The following is a 14589-nucleotide window of genomic DNA, read 5'->3' on the forward strand; positions in this document are numbered from 1 at the left end:
GCAGGATGTCAGTCGCACTGGAGACCGGAAGATGGACTCAGCCCAGGCTGTCAGCTGATTGCGTTTCAGACTCAGACATTTTTTATGAGGTCAACAATAGCCGCAGTACATAAGTGCCAATGGGAGTCGCCCTTAATAAAAATGGCTGCTTAGAGCTGCTCGGGCTGTCGCATAGTTATAACGTAGTTTTCTAGTGCCCAATGCTGTGTCTATGTGTATGGAGGAGGGGTGGCTAGAGTAATTAGAGTGCATGGCAGGGGTACTTACTGGGGGTTAGTTTCTCTACTCGTAAAAGGGGGAGTTCGTGTGTCAGTAGGGGGACTCATTAGGATTGAACTTGTTCCGCAGCATGGCTGCTAACGAGGATCAGGAGGTAAGTGCTCAGGCTGGGTGTGATTAGGAAACAGCAGACAAAGTTTGGGATTATACAAGTGTTGGGAGGGTAAGGTACTCAAGGCAACAGGACTTGCTTCACAATATGTGGCCACCATTTAATTATTGCATGAAAGAGATGGATTTTATTTCTTGCCACTCAAGGTGACAGTAATAGCTATAGTCTTGTTGGAAAAGCATTATATGCATGACACCAATTTATATCTGTCAGTCCTACTTAGAACTCAAGCTGCTTCACATTTCTTTGGGGCACAACAGAAAGTTTTTTTTTTCCTAGAAAAGGTGGCAGCCCTAATAGCTTGATTTGTGTGTGAGAACCAATACTTCTCTAACATTACACCTTTATTTATGGCCAAGAAGGCAGCAGAGCACAGTGTTTCATGCTCCCTCAGACCTTCATAAGATGACACTTGCATACCTCCCAACATTTTGCAAATAAAAGAGGGACAAAAAAGTTGATGCGCGTAGGGTGGTGAAAATGTATTTGACCATGCCCATTATGTGGTCACACACCCCTAATTACCATGTTCATTTTACAAAACTTGGCAGGTTATGATAGTTTGAACATATTATGTTTTTTTTTTCAGTTGTTACAGTTTTGCTAATGAAGGTGAATTGCCCTTTAAGATGTGAGACTAACTTCTCCCAAGGGACCTGTTATCTTATATTGTTACAATTACTTATTTGCTTATCTCTAAATTGTTACAAAGGTATCTTATCTTCTGCTCTGGCTGTTCTGGGCTCTCTGCCAAAAGCCAATTAAATTAGAAACTTTGTTTCTTTTTCTGGCTGTTCAGTGCAAAGAAAAACTGGACTTTCCAGTACAAATGAGGGGCTGCGGGTTGAGCTGGCAAAAGACGGACTATCCCTCTAAAACGGGACAGTTGGGAGCTATGCACTTGTGCTGTGCTGTTAGGCTTATGTTATCTGGAGCAATTTTTGTTGCCAAAGAAACAATTTATGTTTTGACTTGTTTTAATTGAAAAAGATTGATATTCGTTTTTTTTGAACCCTTGAATTTCTTAACCTAGTTTCTTTGTACTGTATTTCTAAAATCTCTTATTGACAGATGGAGCTGGAAGCTCTGCGATCAATTTATGAAGGGGATGACTGCTTCAAGGAGTTGGGACCTACTTCTTTCCAATACCGGGTACCAATTTAGTTATATTGTTTCATTGTTCTCCGCATCTAATCAGTCTCTTTATTCAAAGCAATTAGCAAACATATACTTTATATTAAGGGAATTGTGCACAGGGCTACTGTATATCAATCACACACTCAATGGACAATTCCATCAGAACCCAATTATCCTTCCTGCATGCTTTGGGGCACTGCTCTTGCACAGAAATTTAACAAGCCAGAGCACAAAAGATTTTGTACAAAAACACATAACAGTACATGTTCTGAGCCACCCACCTCTGCACCTATGCACATGGATAAGAGACGTTTCATTCAAACTGGGTAAATGGTTTAGGGATTACATTTTCTGTGTAGTTTCCCTTTTTGTAACTGGTTAATTGTTTGACATTTTGTTCCATGGCAAGGTTTTGGTATGTCCTTTATTAATTAATTAACAAATAAGCGGCAAATGATTTAGAGTGTGGATTTTGCTTTAGGAACAGGCCTGCATTTATTGATGTCTGTGGGTTATAGACTTCAAGAATTAGTATTATTACGTATTAAAATTTACCGTTACAATTTTGTTAGTTTGTCCAAGTGCTTTGGAGCCCCTAATACAGTGGTATGGATATAGAAATAGCTGTGGTTCCTAAACAGCTCAGGATTTGTTAAACCTCTTAAAAACTGAAAAAGTCTACACTTGAATCACATCCGTGCCTCAGATTCATGGTGGAGGCCTACAGGGCAAAATTTATGAAAAATTTATGAAAATGATATCTGTATCCAAATATTTGTGGACCTAACTGTATAAATGCAAACATGCAGTAATATGTATTCCCATCCTGTACATGGACAGAAGTAGTACATGTTATATTTTCCCTGTATTGCTGCATTAAAAAAATATATTTATGTAAATTAAAAATATTGTACTGTTTTATAGGTTGGTGAAAATGGTGATCCCAAAGCCTTCCTTATTGAAATGTCCTGGCCTGAAACGTACCCAGATGGACCCCCAACCATATCAATGAATGCATTTTTTAATAATCAAATGTAAGTGTTGGAATTTGATACATTTTTATTTATTTTTTTGCTAAAAAAACAGTTTTTCAGCTCCTTATGTTCTCTTTCTATGTTTATCTCACAGCTCTCCAGCTGTTAAACAAAGCATATTAAACAAGTTCAAGGAGCAGGTAGATGCCAATCTTGGCACAGCCATGACTTACACACTGTTTGAATTTGCCAAAGACAACAAAGAAGAGTTAATGGAAAACCACCAGCCCATTAGCAGTGGCATTGTACGTTTTTATATCTTTTTTTACATTGAATAACCATATATAAAGTTAGGGTATCCACGTTCCAGTGATTCCTGTAGATTTCATAAATTCATCTGTCTAGTGTGGAAAATAGATTGCATTTCTGTATTAATATACACTATGGGGTTGGCAAAATGTTAGACACCCCCAGTGAATTCAGTTACTAAGTTTGCTCCCGGGAGGGTAGCCTTTTAGAAAGAATCATTGTGGCCTAGGGAATTTCTATCTCAGCTGTGCCATCTTATCTTGCTTTCCTAGTCATTGCTCACTTAGCTTTGCACGTGCATAGTAGCAAAAAAAATGTTACTTCATGTGCTCAAGTCCAATTGAGGGATGACTAGGCATTGCATTGGCCTGGAAAACAAGTTTAGCAATTGAATTTACTAGGCGGTGCCTAACACTCTGGCACTCACCCAGTGATTAGGGGTTTCCTTATCATTTAAAGGAGAAATGAAGATATTATTACTGGGGGTCCCGATATGTTAGTCACCCCTTAGTGATTATAATATCTTACCTGATACCCAGGGCAGGTGCTCCAGTTCTCTAAAAACATCACCAGTTCAGGGCATTTCTGTAGAAGTTCATCATTGCTATCTTCTCATCATTCCAGTCCAAGCAGGCGCATGCAAAAAAACAGCTTTTTCACTCTACTGCGCCTGTCTGGGCCCGAAGAAAAGAAGAAAGAAGCCGATAGTGGCAATTGAGCTCCTAAAGAAATACCACAGGCCCCTGCCGTTTTAAGCAGACAGGAGTATTGCCCCGTGATATCCGGTAACTGACTATAATTACTGGGGGTGCCTAAGGTTTCCTTTCCCTTTAAGGTAAGTGAATAATAAGCGCATTGTAAAATATAAGCATATTGTAAGTCACCAATTAGTTCCATAACCATAAAAAAGCAGTTTTATGTGCTTTTACACAGGTCATGGCACTCCATGGTAACCTTTAAAGGGGAACGCCACACAAACATAACTTAAGCTTTTTGAAAAGTAAACACAATTTCAAGCAACTTTGCAATATACATCAATTAAAAATGCAGACTTTTCATGATTTTTAATGGTTTGGAACAGTTCTCTTAAGCCTAGCCCCTTTACTCTCCTGCTGATCTGTCTGACTACTTTGCTGAGCTGGCTGACTACTGTTACTTTGTATCAACAGCCAGCTGTCCTTAGCCTGCATCCTCCAAACCCCACAATTCCCTGCACACGTGATTTCAATAAGAAACAGAACATTGTATTGTGGGTTATGTAGTTCCTGCATGCTGTCTGTAAACTGTGGAGAAGTTTACAGGGTGTGGTACCGCTCTGGCCTCCATTGCTTTTTAGGCTAAAGCTTCCCATAGACGCGACGATTCTTCTTGCCGAACGACCGATTTTAGGGAAGCCCGGCCAATCCTTCGAAATTATTGTGCGGTTAGTGGGATTCGAACGATCGTACATCTTACGATTTTTCGGCCGACATCTGTCAGGAAATTGATCGGCCAGGTCAAAAAATCTTTGTCGGCCCCAGTGCAATCTATCTATGTTTGCAGGGACAAGCAGGCAGCTCCCCTTTGTTTTCCTGGCAAATTGGTCTTTTTGGTTGATGGTAAATTCGTACGATTCTGAGAAGATCGTGGTCTCACGATCAGGATCTGATCTTTTAAAAATTTCAACATCTATGGCCAGCTTAAAGCTCTATCTTCTCATAGTGCAAATTACAACAAAGTATTTACAGCAGCCCAGAGCACATGCACATTTCCTCTTATAAACTGTGAAAGACAAAGCAAAACATTAAAGGCATAATAGAAAGCACTGAGACTGTGAAATAATAATGTGAATTAAACACTTAAAGGAGAATTTAACCCCCTCCCAACTAATAAAAACCCCTACCCTACATAGCCCCCCCCCCTCCCTGCTTCTCCCCACACAGGTGTTAATACCTGTAAGCCCCATATCCTGTAATTACCTCTTCTTGCAGAGTCAGTGTAGCAGAGCTCACGGGTGCCATCTTCTTCTCTTCAGAAAGTAAGCGATGTACCGGTGCATGCGCTTTTGGAACAGTCTTCCACTTTGTGATAACTGCCGAAAGTAACGAAAATTGGCGAAGGGAAGAAGACCCGAAGATTACCGAAGTGCGGAAGATGGCACCCGTGAGCTCCGCAGCGCTGACTGCAACGAGGGGTAATTACATGATTAGGGGAATTTACAACTGTGCAGGGAGGGCCACTATGTGGGGTAGGGTTTTTTTATTAGTTGGGGGGTTGAATTCTTCTCTAATTAATCAGGCAAGCACAAACTGAAAAGGTCATTGCTGACTAAAATAAATCCCATATATGTTTCTAAATATATAAATACTAAATAAAGAAGCAGTATGATGTGAGAACCTTTGATACAGATAAATACGTTGAGAAAATCAATGTAGTTTTATTGCCATCTGCTGGAAATATTATTAATTACATACAAGGAAAGGTAAACAAGTACAACATCTGTTTATCTTTAAACCTGATATTCAGAAAACTTAAAATTATGGGAAGGCCATCACCCACAGACACCATTTCAATCAAATAATTTAAATGGTTTTCATTTTATTCTGTAATAATAAAACTGTATCTTGTACTTGAACCTAACTAAGGTATAATGAATCATTACTGAAGGCAAAACAATCCTGTTGGGTTTATTTAATGTTTACATTATTTTCAGTTGAATTAAAGGGGAGCTGTCACCCAGACATAAAAATCTGTATAATAATAGTCCTATTCAAATTAAACATGCAACAAAAAATATTTTTTATTAAAACAATCTGCACTCCCTACATTCCCCCTCCTGCCTTACCATTGAATTGTGTAGCCAGTGCAATACTTTGGGCATCAGGTCCCCTGTATTGACACTTAAACAAGATTTTGGCATGATGCAAAGCTTTTCTTAATAACCGTGTCAACAAAATGGCACCTACTTGCTTGATGTGATTGTGAATTCCAAGACTAAAAGAAACAAGATTTAAATCATGTATATAGTGTAAGTGAAGTTAATTTTGCTTGACTAACATCATCAAATAGGATTTGGAATTATTTCTTAGGGTGATCTCCCCCTCCCTTTTAAGGTATGGTGATACAAACTACAGAAAGATCCCTTATCCCCATTCTGCCTGTTTTTTTGTTTTTAATTTAAAAAAATAAATATATTCAAATATTTTATTTTTTTCCATTCCTTTCCCCTCTCCATTTTTTCCATTTCTTCTTCGGGGCGACAATCTCCCCGAACTGCCTTCCCCCTGCCAAAATGAAAAATCATCTGCTGCAATGCACTTGCAGCGATTCGATTTCGTAAGTCGCCCGAAGTTTCCTCGTGAGGCGACTTCAGAATTTGAAGTGCCGTGAGTGCATTGCCGCAAGCGATTTTTCGTTTTAGCAGGGGGAGGGCAGTTCGGGAAGATTGTCGCCCTGAAGAAGAGACGATCAGTCGCCAGGCAACTAAATCTCCCCGAATCTGCCCGTGTGCTAAAACTCAGTGACTGAGTTTTCTAACCTCCACAATAACTTTAATCTAAGCGCTTGTTCATAGACATAGTCAAATAGGTTTTATTTGTACAGAAATTTAGTTTAGGCTCTGTCTTTTCTCCAGGTATCAGATTACTTTCTAGGCATCAGAGCATTTTTTCATTCATGGTTTCCCTGACAGTAGTTTTTACTTAGTAACATTGCTGTGGCTCTATGTGACTTTATTTCTGTTGTTTCAGGCAGTGGGAAATGACACCACAGTAGAGACATCAAGCGTAACAGCAACTAGTAAGATAAGAGATAAAAAGGAGCAGCTGACAAAAGCCCAGAAAAGAAAATTAGCAGATAAAATAGGTAAGTATAAAAGTAGAATGATGGTAGGTCTTGATTGAGATCTTACTTCTTTTATTGATGGATTCATGGGATTGTTGACCTTTACAAAATGTCTATACCCAAAAAAGGAATACTTTTTTTTTTTTTTTGCTCAAGCATGTAACTCACAGGTACATCTTCATTACTTTTACATATTAACAGGATATTCACATTCTATAGGCATAGCGTTTGATATAGACACATATAAAGTAGGTAAACAGTTATGTTTTAAGCATTCATGGACTCTTGTGACCTGAACCAGTTAACCCAAATTTCTTCATATTTCTGGTAATTACCATTTTTAGTGTAAATAGCTTTCTCAATATTACATAAGTCTCCAACCTCTTTAAGCCATTGCCCATATATCGGAGGGTCAGGGCTCTTCCACTGGTATGTTATGTCCTTCCTTGCCAGAAATAGCACTCTCTGCAAGTAGGCTTGCTTACCCGGTGTTACATCTTGGGCAGCCATTATCCCTAGGAGGCACACCTTAGGGTCTCTAGGCAGCGAGAAGCCTAGCTATTGGGAGAGGGTGTCCAGTATCTTTGCCCAGTACTTTTCCAATTTAGGGCAGTCCCACAGGGTATGGAGAAGAGTACCTTGCTGTTGGTTGCATCGGTTGGAAAGGGGGGATATTTCAGGATTCATTTTGTGCAACCTGGTTTTAGTGTATTACGCCCTATGAATTATATATAGCTGTCTCATCCTGTATTTATAGTTTAGGGATATCTGTGAGGGTACCTTAAGAGCCTGTGACCATTGGGCATCAGTAAGATTGTGTTGGAGTTGTTTTAGGGCCTGGAGGTTGGCATCTGTGGGATTATGACTAGTCTCTCGCTCTGCCCTCGTTACTTTGACTTCAATCATCTCCGTGGCTGCCCTGGACCTTTGTTTGTGACATTTAATTTGCGCATTAAGGACCCCTCTCAAGTATGCCTTGAGTGCATCCCATAGTGTGAGTACATGGGTGGACCCTAGATTCGCTTCCAGGAATCTGTCTGTTGCCTCATCTACTTCCTGTTGGTTGTTAAGAATATTGAACCAGGCCAGGTTGATGGACCACCTTGCTCTAGCTGGGGGCTGGGTCAGGTTGAGTGGGGCTAATAGTGGGGCGTGATCTGATATGCCTCCGGGTAGGTATTTGGAGGCGTTTGCCTTGGGCATAAATGCTGCAGTGGTGAACAACATATCAAGTCTAGAGAGCACACTATGGGATGTAGAGTAGCAGGAGTATTGCCTCTCGTTGGGATGCTGGTGCCTCCATAATTCTATCAGGCCCAGTTCCTGCATGAGAGGTTTAAGGTTGGAGGCACCTTCCGTGACTTGGGAGTTTTGTCGTCTCTAGCTTAGGGTCCATCACGGTATTGAAGTCCCCAGCGCATATAGGTATTGCTCGGGGGAAGTCTGCTTGGTATTTGGCCCACTCTCTAATGCAGGAGTCAGTGTACGGGGGCCAAGAGTAGTTCCATTTGCCCAACTAAGCAGTGCACAAATAGATATATCCCTTTTGCATCTGAGCGAAGGTGAAGCATTTTAAAGGGAATTTTCTTGCTGCCCACGAGATGGGTTTCTTGAAGGAGGGTGATGTGTGTTATTTTGCTTTAAGAAGTCTAGTACTAGTTTCCTTTTTATAGGATTGTTCAGCCCCCTAACATTCCAGGTGACCAGGTTAACCACCATTTACAACAGTAAAGACAACATTTTTAACATATCCCAAATATCCCCAGCCCTCCCTTTCCACCATTGAACTCACGCAGAATTTGTATCCCAAACTATAAACTTTTTTAATGCATTGCACGGTCAATGCTGGGGGGTGTACAGCCCGCTGGGCTCTTGATGAGCCGAAAGGTGGGTCTTTCAACTCTGACTGACTTCTCTCCTTCATCTCCGGGCTGGTTGATTAAAGTTAAGCGGATTCTTTACCACCGGTCCATGAGTTTCATTCACCCCTAGGGGCCCCCCATAGGTAAAAACAAAAAGGCAAAATAGATGCCTGTATCCAACCTGCCCTCTCGAGTTGACTTCTGTCCTGTGTCCATAGTTCAGTTTTTTATGGGCAGTCTCCTGGGCTGGCAGCTGTGGGGGCCAGGATGCATGTAGAATCCGGGACATCCAGTGGGTCTAATAACCGGGAATAGGAGGAGAAAATGCAATGTAAAAAATACAAAGGTAAAAAAACCCCCAGAGAATCTGTCGTCATCACTTGTCGGTCACTCTATGGTGCTGTGTTCCGGGCGTCCAGCCAGTCGCTGAGGTCCTTAGGTGGAGTGAAGAAGTGGTTGGAGCCATCAGCCGTCACACGGAGACTCGCCGAGTACATCATGGCGTATTGCAGGTTTTCTGCTCGAAGCCTCCCCTCCGCTTGGCATCTTGGAACTTTGCTCTCAGCTTCTGGACTTAGTATGAAAAGTCAGCGTAGATGGACACTCTGTTGGCTTGGTACTGTATCGTTTTGTTTTCCCGGGCCAATCTAACCACAGTGTCTCTGTCCATGGAGTTTAATAGCGTTGCCAGGAGTGGCCTCGGTGGTGCCCCTGGGAGGGGGGTTCTTGTAGGAACCCTGTGCGCCCGCTCTACCGCAAACGTTGCTGAGTGTTTGTTTCTGTCAAAAGTGTTTACCAGCCAGTTAGTCACAAACTCCTCCGGTGCGCTTTCCTCTGCTCTTTCCGGGAAACGATCAGCCGGATATTATTTCTGCGCAGACGGTTTTCAAGATCGTGTATTTTTGTATGCAGGTAGCGACGTCTTTGTTCAAGTTCTGGAGGGCCTGAGGAAGCGGTGCACAGGTGTCCTCGAGGTCACTGATTCTTTGCTCTGCTGCGGTTGTGCGGTCACGCACCTTCCGGAGGTCCTGTTTTATAATGGACAGATCCAGTCTGATCTCGTCCGTCTTTGCGTTAATCAGAGTTGTGCAGAACTCTTTTGTGGCCTTGATCTCCGTAATAACATACAGGAGGGTCGGCTGCAGTTCTTGTTCCTGTGTCTGATCCGAGTTGTCCTCCTCGAGGTTAGAGGACCCGGCACCATCTTGGCTTGCCTTATCCTCCCGGGCATATCTTTCCAGACGAGAAGCTGCCTCTGAGGCCCGCTTTTGTGCCCTATTTTGTCCCATGAGGTATCTCTGTGGTGGGATCTCCCTGTAAGGGTGCTGATGTTCCGTGTGTGCGTGGTTAGGTCAGTGGTTTTGCAGGATTATTGCGCCCCAGGATCGGAGCCGAGCTAAAACACGTCCTCTCACATGTGGCTGCTGGCCACGCCCCCCAAGGAAGGAATACTTAAGCAACAGATCGTTTATATCAAATTTAGTGGCATAATAAAGAATCTTACCAAACTAGAATATATATTTGAGTAAATATTGCCCTTTTACATGTCTTGCCTTGAACCACCATTTTGTGATGGTCTGTGTGCTGCCTCAGAGATCACCTGACCAGAAATACTACAACTCTAAATGTAACAGGAAGAAGTGTTGGAGCAAAATACAGAACTTTGTTAATTGGCTCATGTGACCTAACAAGTATGGTATGTTTGTGTGCACTGTAAATCATACGATCCCAGGGGGCGGCCCTTATCTTTTAAAATGGCAATTTTCTATTTAGGATTACCCAATGGCACATTCTACTAGAAAAGTATTTCTCTTACCTAGATTGGGGACACAGGCACCATGGGGATGAAGATCCTGCAGCTTGAAAATGGTTTATTTACACGAAGCAGGGTTTTACATATGAGCTGTTTTATGCAATATCTTTTTATAGAGACCGACATTGTTTGAGGGGTATAGTTTTCCTTTCCTGTGGCATTCATAGTTATGATTTTTACCTAAAATATCTGAAAGATAAAATGCTGTAAAGTGCTTACTTTAATGCAATTTTCTGATTTTTTTCATGAAAGAAGTACTGATATGCAGTTTGCTAGATTGGATAAGAAAGACTTACCGGTATTTACCCATTCTGAAATGTATAGAAAGTATAGGTTCCTTTTTTTTTTTATAGTAATGTATTGTACTAAAAATGTACTAAAGTTATGTATAGATAATATTTCAATATATTTATTAATCTCTAGATCATAAAGGCGAGCTCCCTCGTGGATGGAACTGGGTTGATGTTATTAAGGTAATTACAAAAAACACCAAATTTGGATTTTAATAAGGGTTGTTGCCTTTAAATTAAATTTTGGTATGTGCCAGAGTGTAATATTTGGAGAAAATTTGCAAATTTTTATTATTTGTGTTTTTTAAAATGATTTTGCATTTCGTTAAGCAGCTCTGCAATTTAGGAATTTGTGCAGGCATGTCTAGGCAGGTTGCTGGGGTCCAAATTACCTTAGCAACCAAGCAGTAGATTGAATGAAGGACTGGAATATGTATAGGAGAGGGGCCTGAAAAGAAACATATGTAATCGAAAGTAACAACAGCAATAAAATTGGAGCCTCACAGAAAAATAGTTTTTGGCTGCTGGGGTCAGTGACCCCCAATTGAAAGCTGAATAGAATCAAAAGATGACAGCAAATCATTCATTCAAAAACTATTTTAAAAAATGAAGACCAATTGAAAAGTTGTTTAGAATTGGCTATTCTATAACATACTGTGAAGGTGAACCACCCCTTTAATATTAGATCTGGTACTTGGTCTGACATTTCTTATTCTTTCCCTCCTTATGACCTCTTTCAATGAATATGTGGATGATCTACCAGCATGTAAGTATATAAATACCTTTTTAAATAATGCTTCCATTTTCAAAAGTAAAGGTGGCCATACAGTAGTATCTGATTGATGAGCGTGTGAGCTGAACATACAGGTCCTGTTTGACTGGCCAGACACATGGATACACATTCTGTTGTCCCATTTGTTTGTGCTGACAGGCTTCATTTCAGTTCCTTATCAGTAAGGTGCATTGAGAGATTAGATTTTCCCTTTAGACAGATTAGGGCAGAGACACACGTGGAGATTAGGGGAGATTAGTCGCCCGGCGACAAATCTCCTCTTCTTCAGGTGACTAATCTGCGTTCCCGTTGGCTAGAATCTAAATCACCAGCGGGATGGTACTCGGAGCGCTTCGTTTTTCGAAGTTGCCTCATGAGGAACCTTTGGCGACTTCGGAAAACTAAGCGCTCTGAGTGCCTTAGCCGACGGGAAGGCATCGCAGGGAGATTAGTCGCCTGAAGAAGAAGAGGCGATTTGTCGATGGACGACTAATCTCCCCCAAATAGCATCATGTGCCTTTAGCCTTAACCGTGATCCTGCAGGATTACAAGGGAGCACATAGGTCAGTTTTATAGAATAAATGAGGTAGGGGTCTCCAAGTTACTAAAGTTACAAGATGTTTGGGAAGTGGCCCAGGTGCACTGCCCTGATTCCTCAGCATAGGGAGCGGACAACTGAAATTTCTTTTAAAGCAGGAACTCAAAGAGGCAGACTTCCACCAGGCAAAGGTTTTCAAGGTGAAAAATAATGTATTGTACCATAGCCTTACGCGTTTCGTGTTAAACACTTAAACATAGGTCAGTTTTGACAAACTCATGTATGGATCAGTTTATCTTGTGAATAATTCTCATTACAGTCAAAGTGACCCTGTTTTCCTTTGTGTTACAGCTGGCAAAGACGGGTTCCAATGAGGACGAATAGAAAGAACTTGGAATCTTTTAATACATCAAATACCAACATGAAAACCCTTCCCTTCCGCGTTTTTTTTATTTTACTATACTTATTTATTAAAGAGCTTAAATTACATTTTCTAGAGCTCCTGTTTAATAAACAGTGTGTCTTTTTACTACATTATTTTGTTTTGGCATTGCAGCGTCTATATTGTTACGTCTTCCAGAGAATACTTGAAACATGCAGGGTGAGAACACATTCTTTAGAAAGTTTTCCATTTGCCAGTTTGCTTATGGACGTTTTGGGAGAATTCAGGAACATTTTGCTTTTACTATGCCTTGCAGACTGACAATGATATTCTGTGCTTATATATTTATAGACAGCCCTGCAGAATCATTTTGGCAACTCCCTGAATGCCTGTAATATGCTATCTATTTAAAAAAAAAACCAAAAAAAAAAAACTGGAGCTTACCAACTAACTGGAGTGAAACATACGATGCACCTTGTTTTAATTATGTGTTGTATATAGAAATTCTTTGTATAAAAAAGTGTGCCCTTAGCAGCTATCCACTGCTGTGGGACAACTCCACCTTCTATGAATTTCCTTTTTCCTATTCTGTATTTTCAGTGAATTTGAGCATGAGTTCTAATTAAATCAATTAACTCTTATAGCACAAGTCACTTTAAATATATGAATTCATTTTTAACGAATTTAATTATATCTGGCACTTTACTGCGGTGGAGAGAACTTGAATTCTTTTATATATCCAGGCCTTCTGGCAGAGCACTGAGCACTTTCATTAATATAAGAAAAACACTTATTGATCAGTATAAATAATTTATTTCATATGTACAACAAATAGGAGCTAATACCAGTTAATGAACTCCACAGCAATCGATTTGGTGGGCAAATAATTACGTAAGGTACAAGCAAAGAGCACTTTTTTTTTCAATAACAGGAGAGTCTTGATAGAGAAAAACAATTCATTTTTTTAATTCCTCAATTTTTGGTTAAAAACACATATGAATTGAAGTTAGTTAATGAATTCAGCAATAATTGATTGGAGGGTCTTTAATTGATTGAATTGGTAATAATTGATTTTGAAGATTGAAGATTAATTGGTTCAATATTCAACTGGAATTTACCACATTCATTATTTCACGGTATGATTAATAAGAATAGATTGATCAATTTGTAAAAAATTGGGGAAAAATACGTGGTGTTCTTTCTATCCACTGCTTTGGCAACTTCCCCCTCTGGAATGTGTGTCTGATATACACAAACATCAAAGGAATACTGTGAAGGGAAAACATTTTTTTTTCAAAATGAATCCGTTAATAGTGCTGCTCGAGCAGAATTATGCACTGAAATCCATTTCTCAAAAGAGATAACGGCTCCCTAACACAAGATAACAGCTGCCTGGTAGATCTAAGAACAACACTCAATAGTAAAAATCCATGTCCCACTGAGACACATTCAGTTACATTGAGAAGGAAAAACAACAGCCTGCCAGAAAGCATTTCTCTCCTAAAGTGCAGGCACATGACCAGGGGCAGCTGGGAAATTGACAAAATGTCTAGCCCCATGTCAGATTTCAAAATTGAATGTAAATAAATATTTGCTCTTTTGAGAAATGGATTTCAGTGCAGAATTCTGCTGGAGTAGCACTATTAACTGATGCGTTTAGAAAAAAAAAACATGTTTTCCGATGACAGGATCCCTTTAACTTCTCTCAGTTTATACTAGGACTTTCCCCTCCTAGTTCTTTTCCTTCTACATTTTCTTATTGAACCATGCCAAACTATTATTAGCATTGTTAACATATTTCACAGCACTGTGCAACGGAAAGACGTGTACATCGAGCATAATGAAATACTGACAGACATAGATATAGGTAGTGAATAGGGAACAACTTACTTGAGCTTGTGGTCTATAAAATTAGAAGGGAGATGAGAAACTATTAGACATTCCAATTTTTTAACAAAAAGTCGGAAGCAGCCCCCTCACTTCCAAATGGAATGGGTAATTTGCAAGTTTTTCTGTCTGTGGTACATGCCATACAAACTATCTGTGCACAGCTTTCCTGGATGGCTCTGTCTGGGAACAAAATAATTCCAACTATTCCGTTTATCAGATGTAGTAATAGAGGTGTAACAATCTTGGCAGTCTGGAGTAATCTGTGTCCCTTTAGTTGTGCTAAAACTCCCAGCTTCCTAGTGATAGACTGATAGGATTATGCTAGTGATGACTATGGAGAACACCTTGGCTGAGAACACTCTTAGCACATGTCCAAAAACACATAGTAAAGCCTAAGGGGCAGATTAAA

General features: G+C 40.3%; 1 protein-coding gene across 2 annotated transcripts; it reads left to right on the top strand.

Moving 5' to 3' along the window:
- Positions 1–175: 175 nt before the first annotated feature.
- On the top strand, positions 176–12445 carry rwdd4.S (RWD domain containing 4 S homeolog). Of its 2 annotated transcripts, XM_018243191.2 has the most exons (8): positions 178–373; positions 1463–1543; positions 2453–2562; positions 2657–2807; positions 6540–6654; positions 10732–10781; positions 11362–11364; positions 12260–12445. In XM_018243191.2, the coding sequence occupies exons 1-8, from the start codon at positions 350–352 to the stop codon at positions 12290–12292; spliced, it is 567 nt and encodes a 188-aa protein (XP_018098680.1). In that variant the 5' UTR covers positions 178–349; the 3' UTR covers positions 12293–12445. The 2 variants fall into 2 exon arrangements, with proteins under 2 accessions (XP_018098681.1, XP_018098680.1); XM_018243192.2 differs by lacking the exon at positions 11362–11364 and having other exon boundaries at positions 176–373.
- Positions 12446–14589: the final 2144 nt, after the last annotated feature.

Source organism: Xenopus laevis, chromosome 1S (genome assembly GCF_017654675.1).
Source record: "Xenopus laevis strain J_2021 chromosome 1S, Xenopus_laevis_v10.1, whole genome shotgun sequence".
Classification (NCBI taxonomy): Eukaryota; Metazoa; Chordata; class Amphibia; order Anura; family Pipidae; genus Xenopus; species Xenopus laevis.

What these genes read in the sequence shown, in the direction of transcription:
- rwdd4.S (XM_018243191.2), top strand. Translation starts at nt 350, where the DNA reads ATGGCTGCTAACGAGGATCAGGAG. An exon ending in CTACTTCTTTCCAATACCGG is followed by an intron (nt 1,544 to 2,452) that starts GTACCAATTTAG and finishes ACTGTTTTATAG; the next exon opens with GTTGGTGAAAATGGTGATCC. An exon ending in GCATTTTTTAATAATCAAAT is followed by an intron (nt 2,563 to 2,656) that starts GTAAGTGTTGGA and finishes TTTATCTCACAG; the next exon opens with CTCTCCAGCTGTTAAACAAA.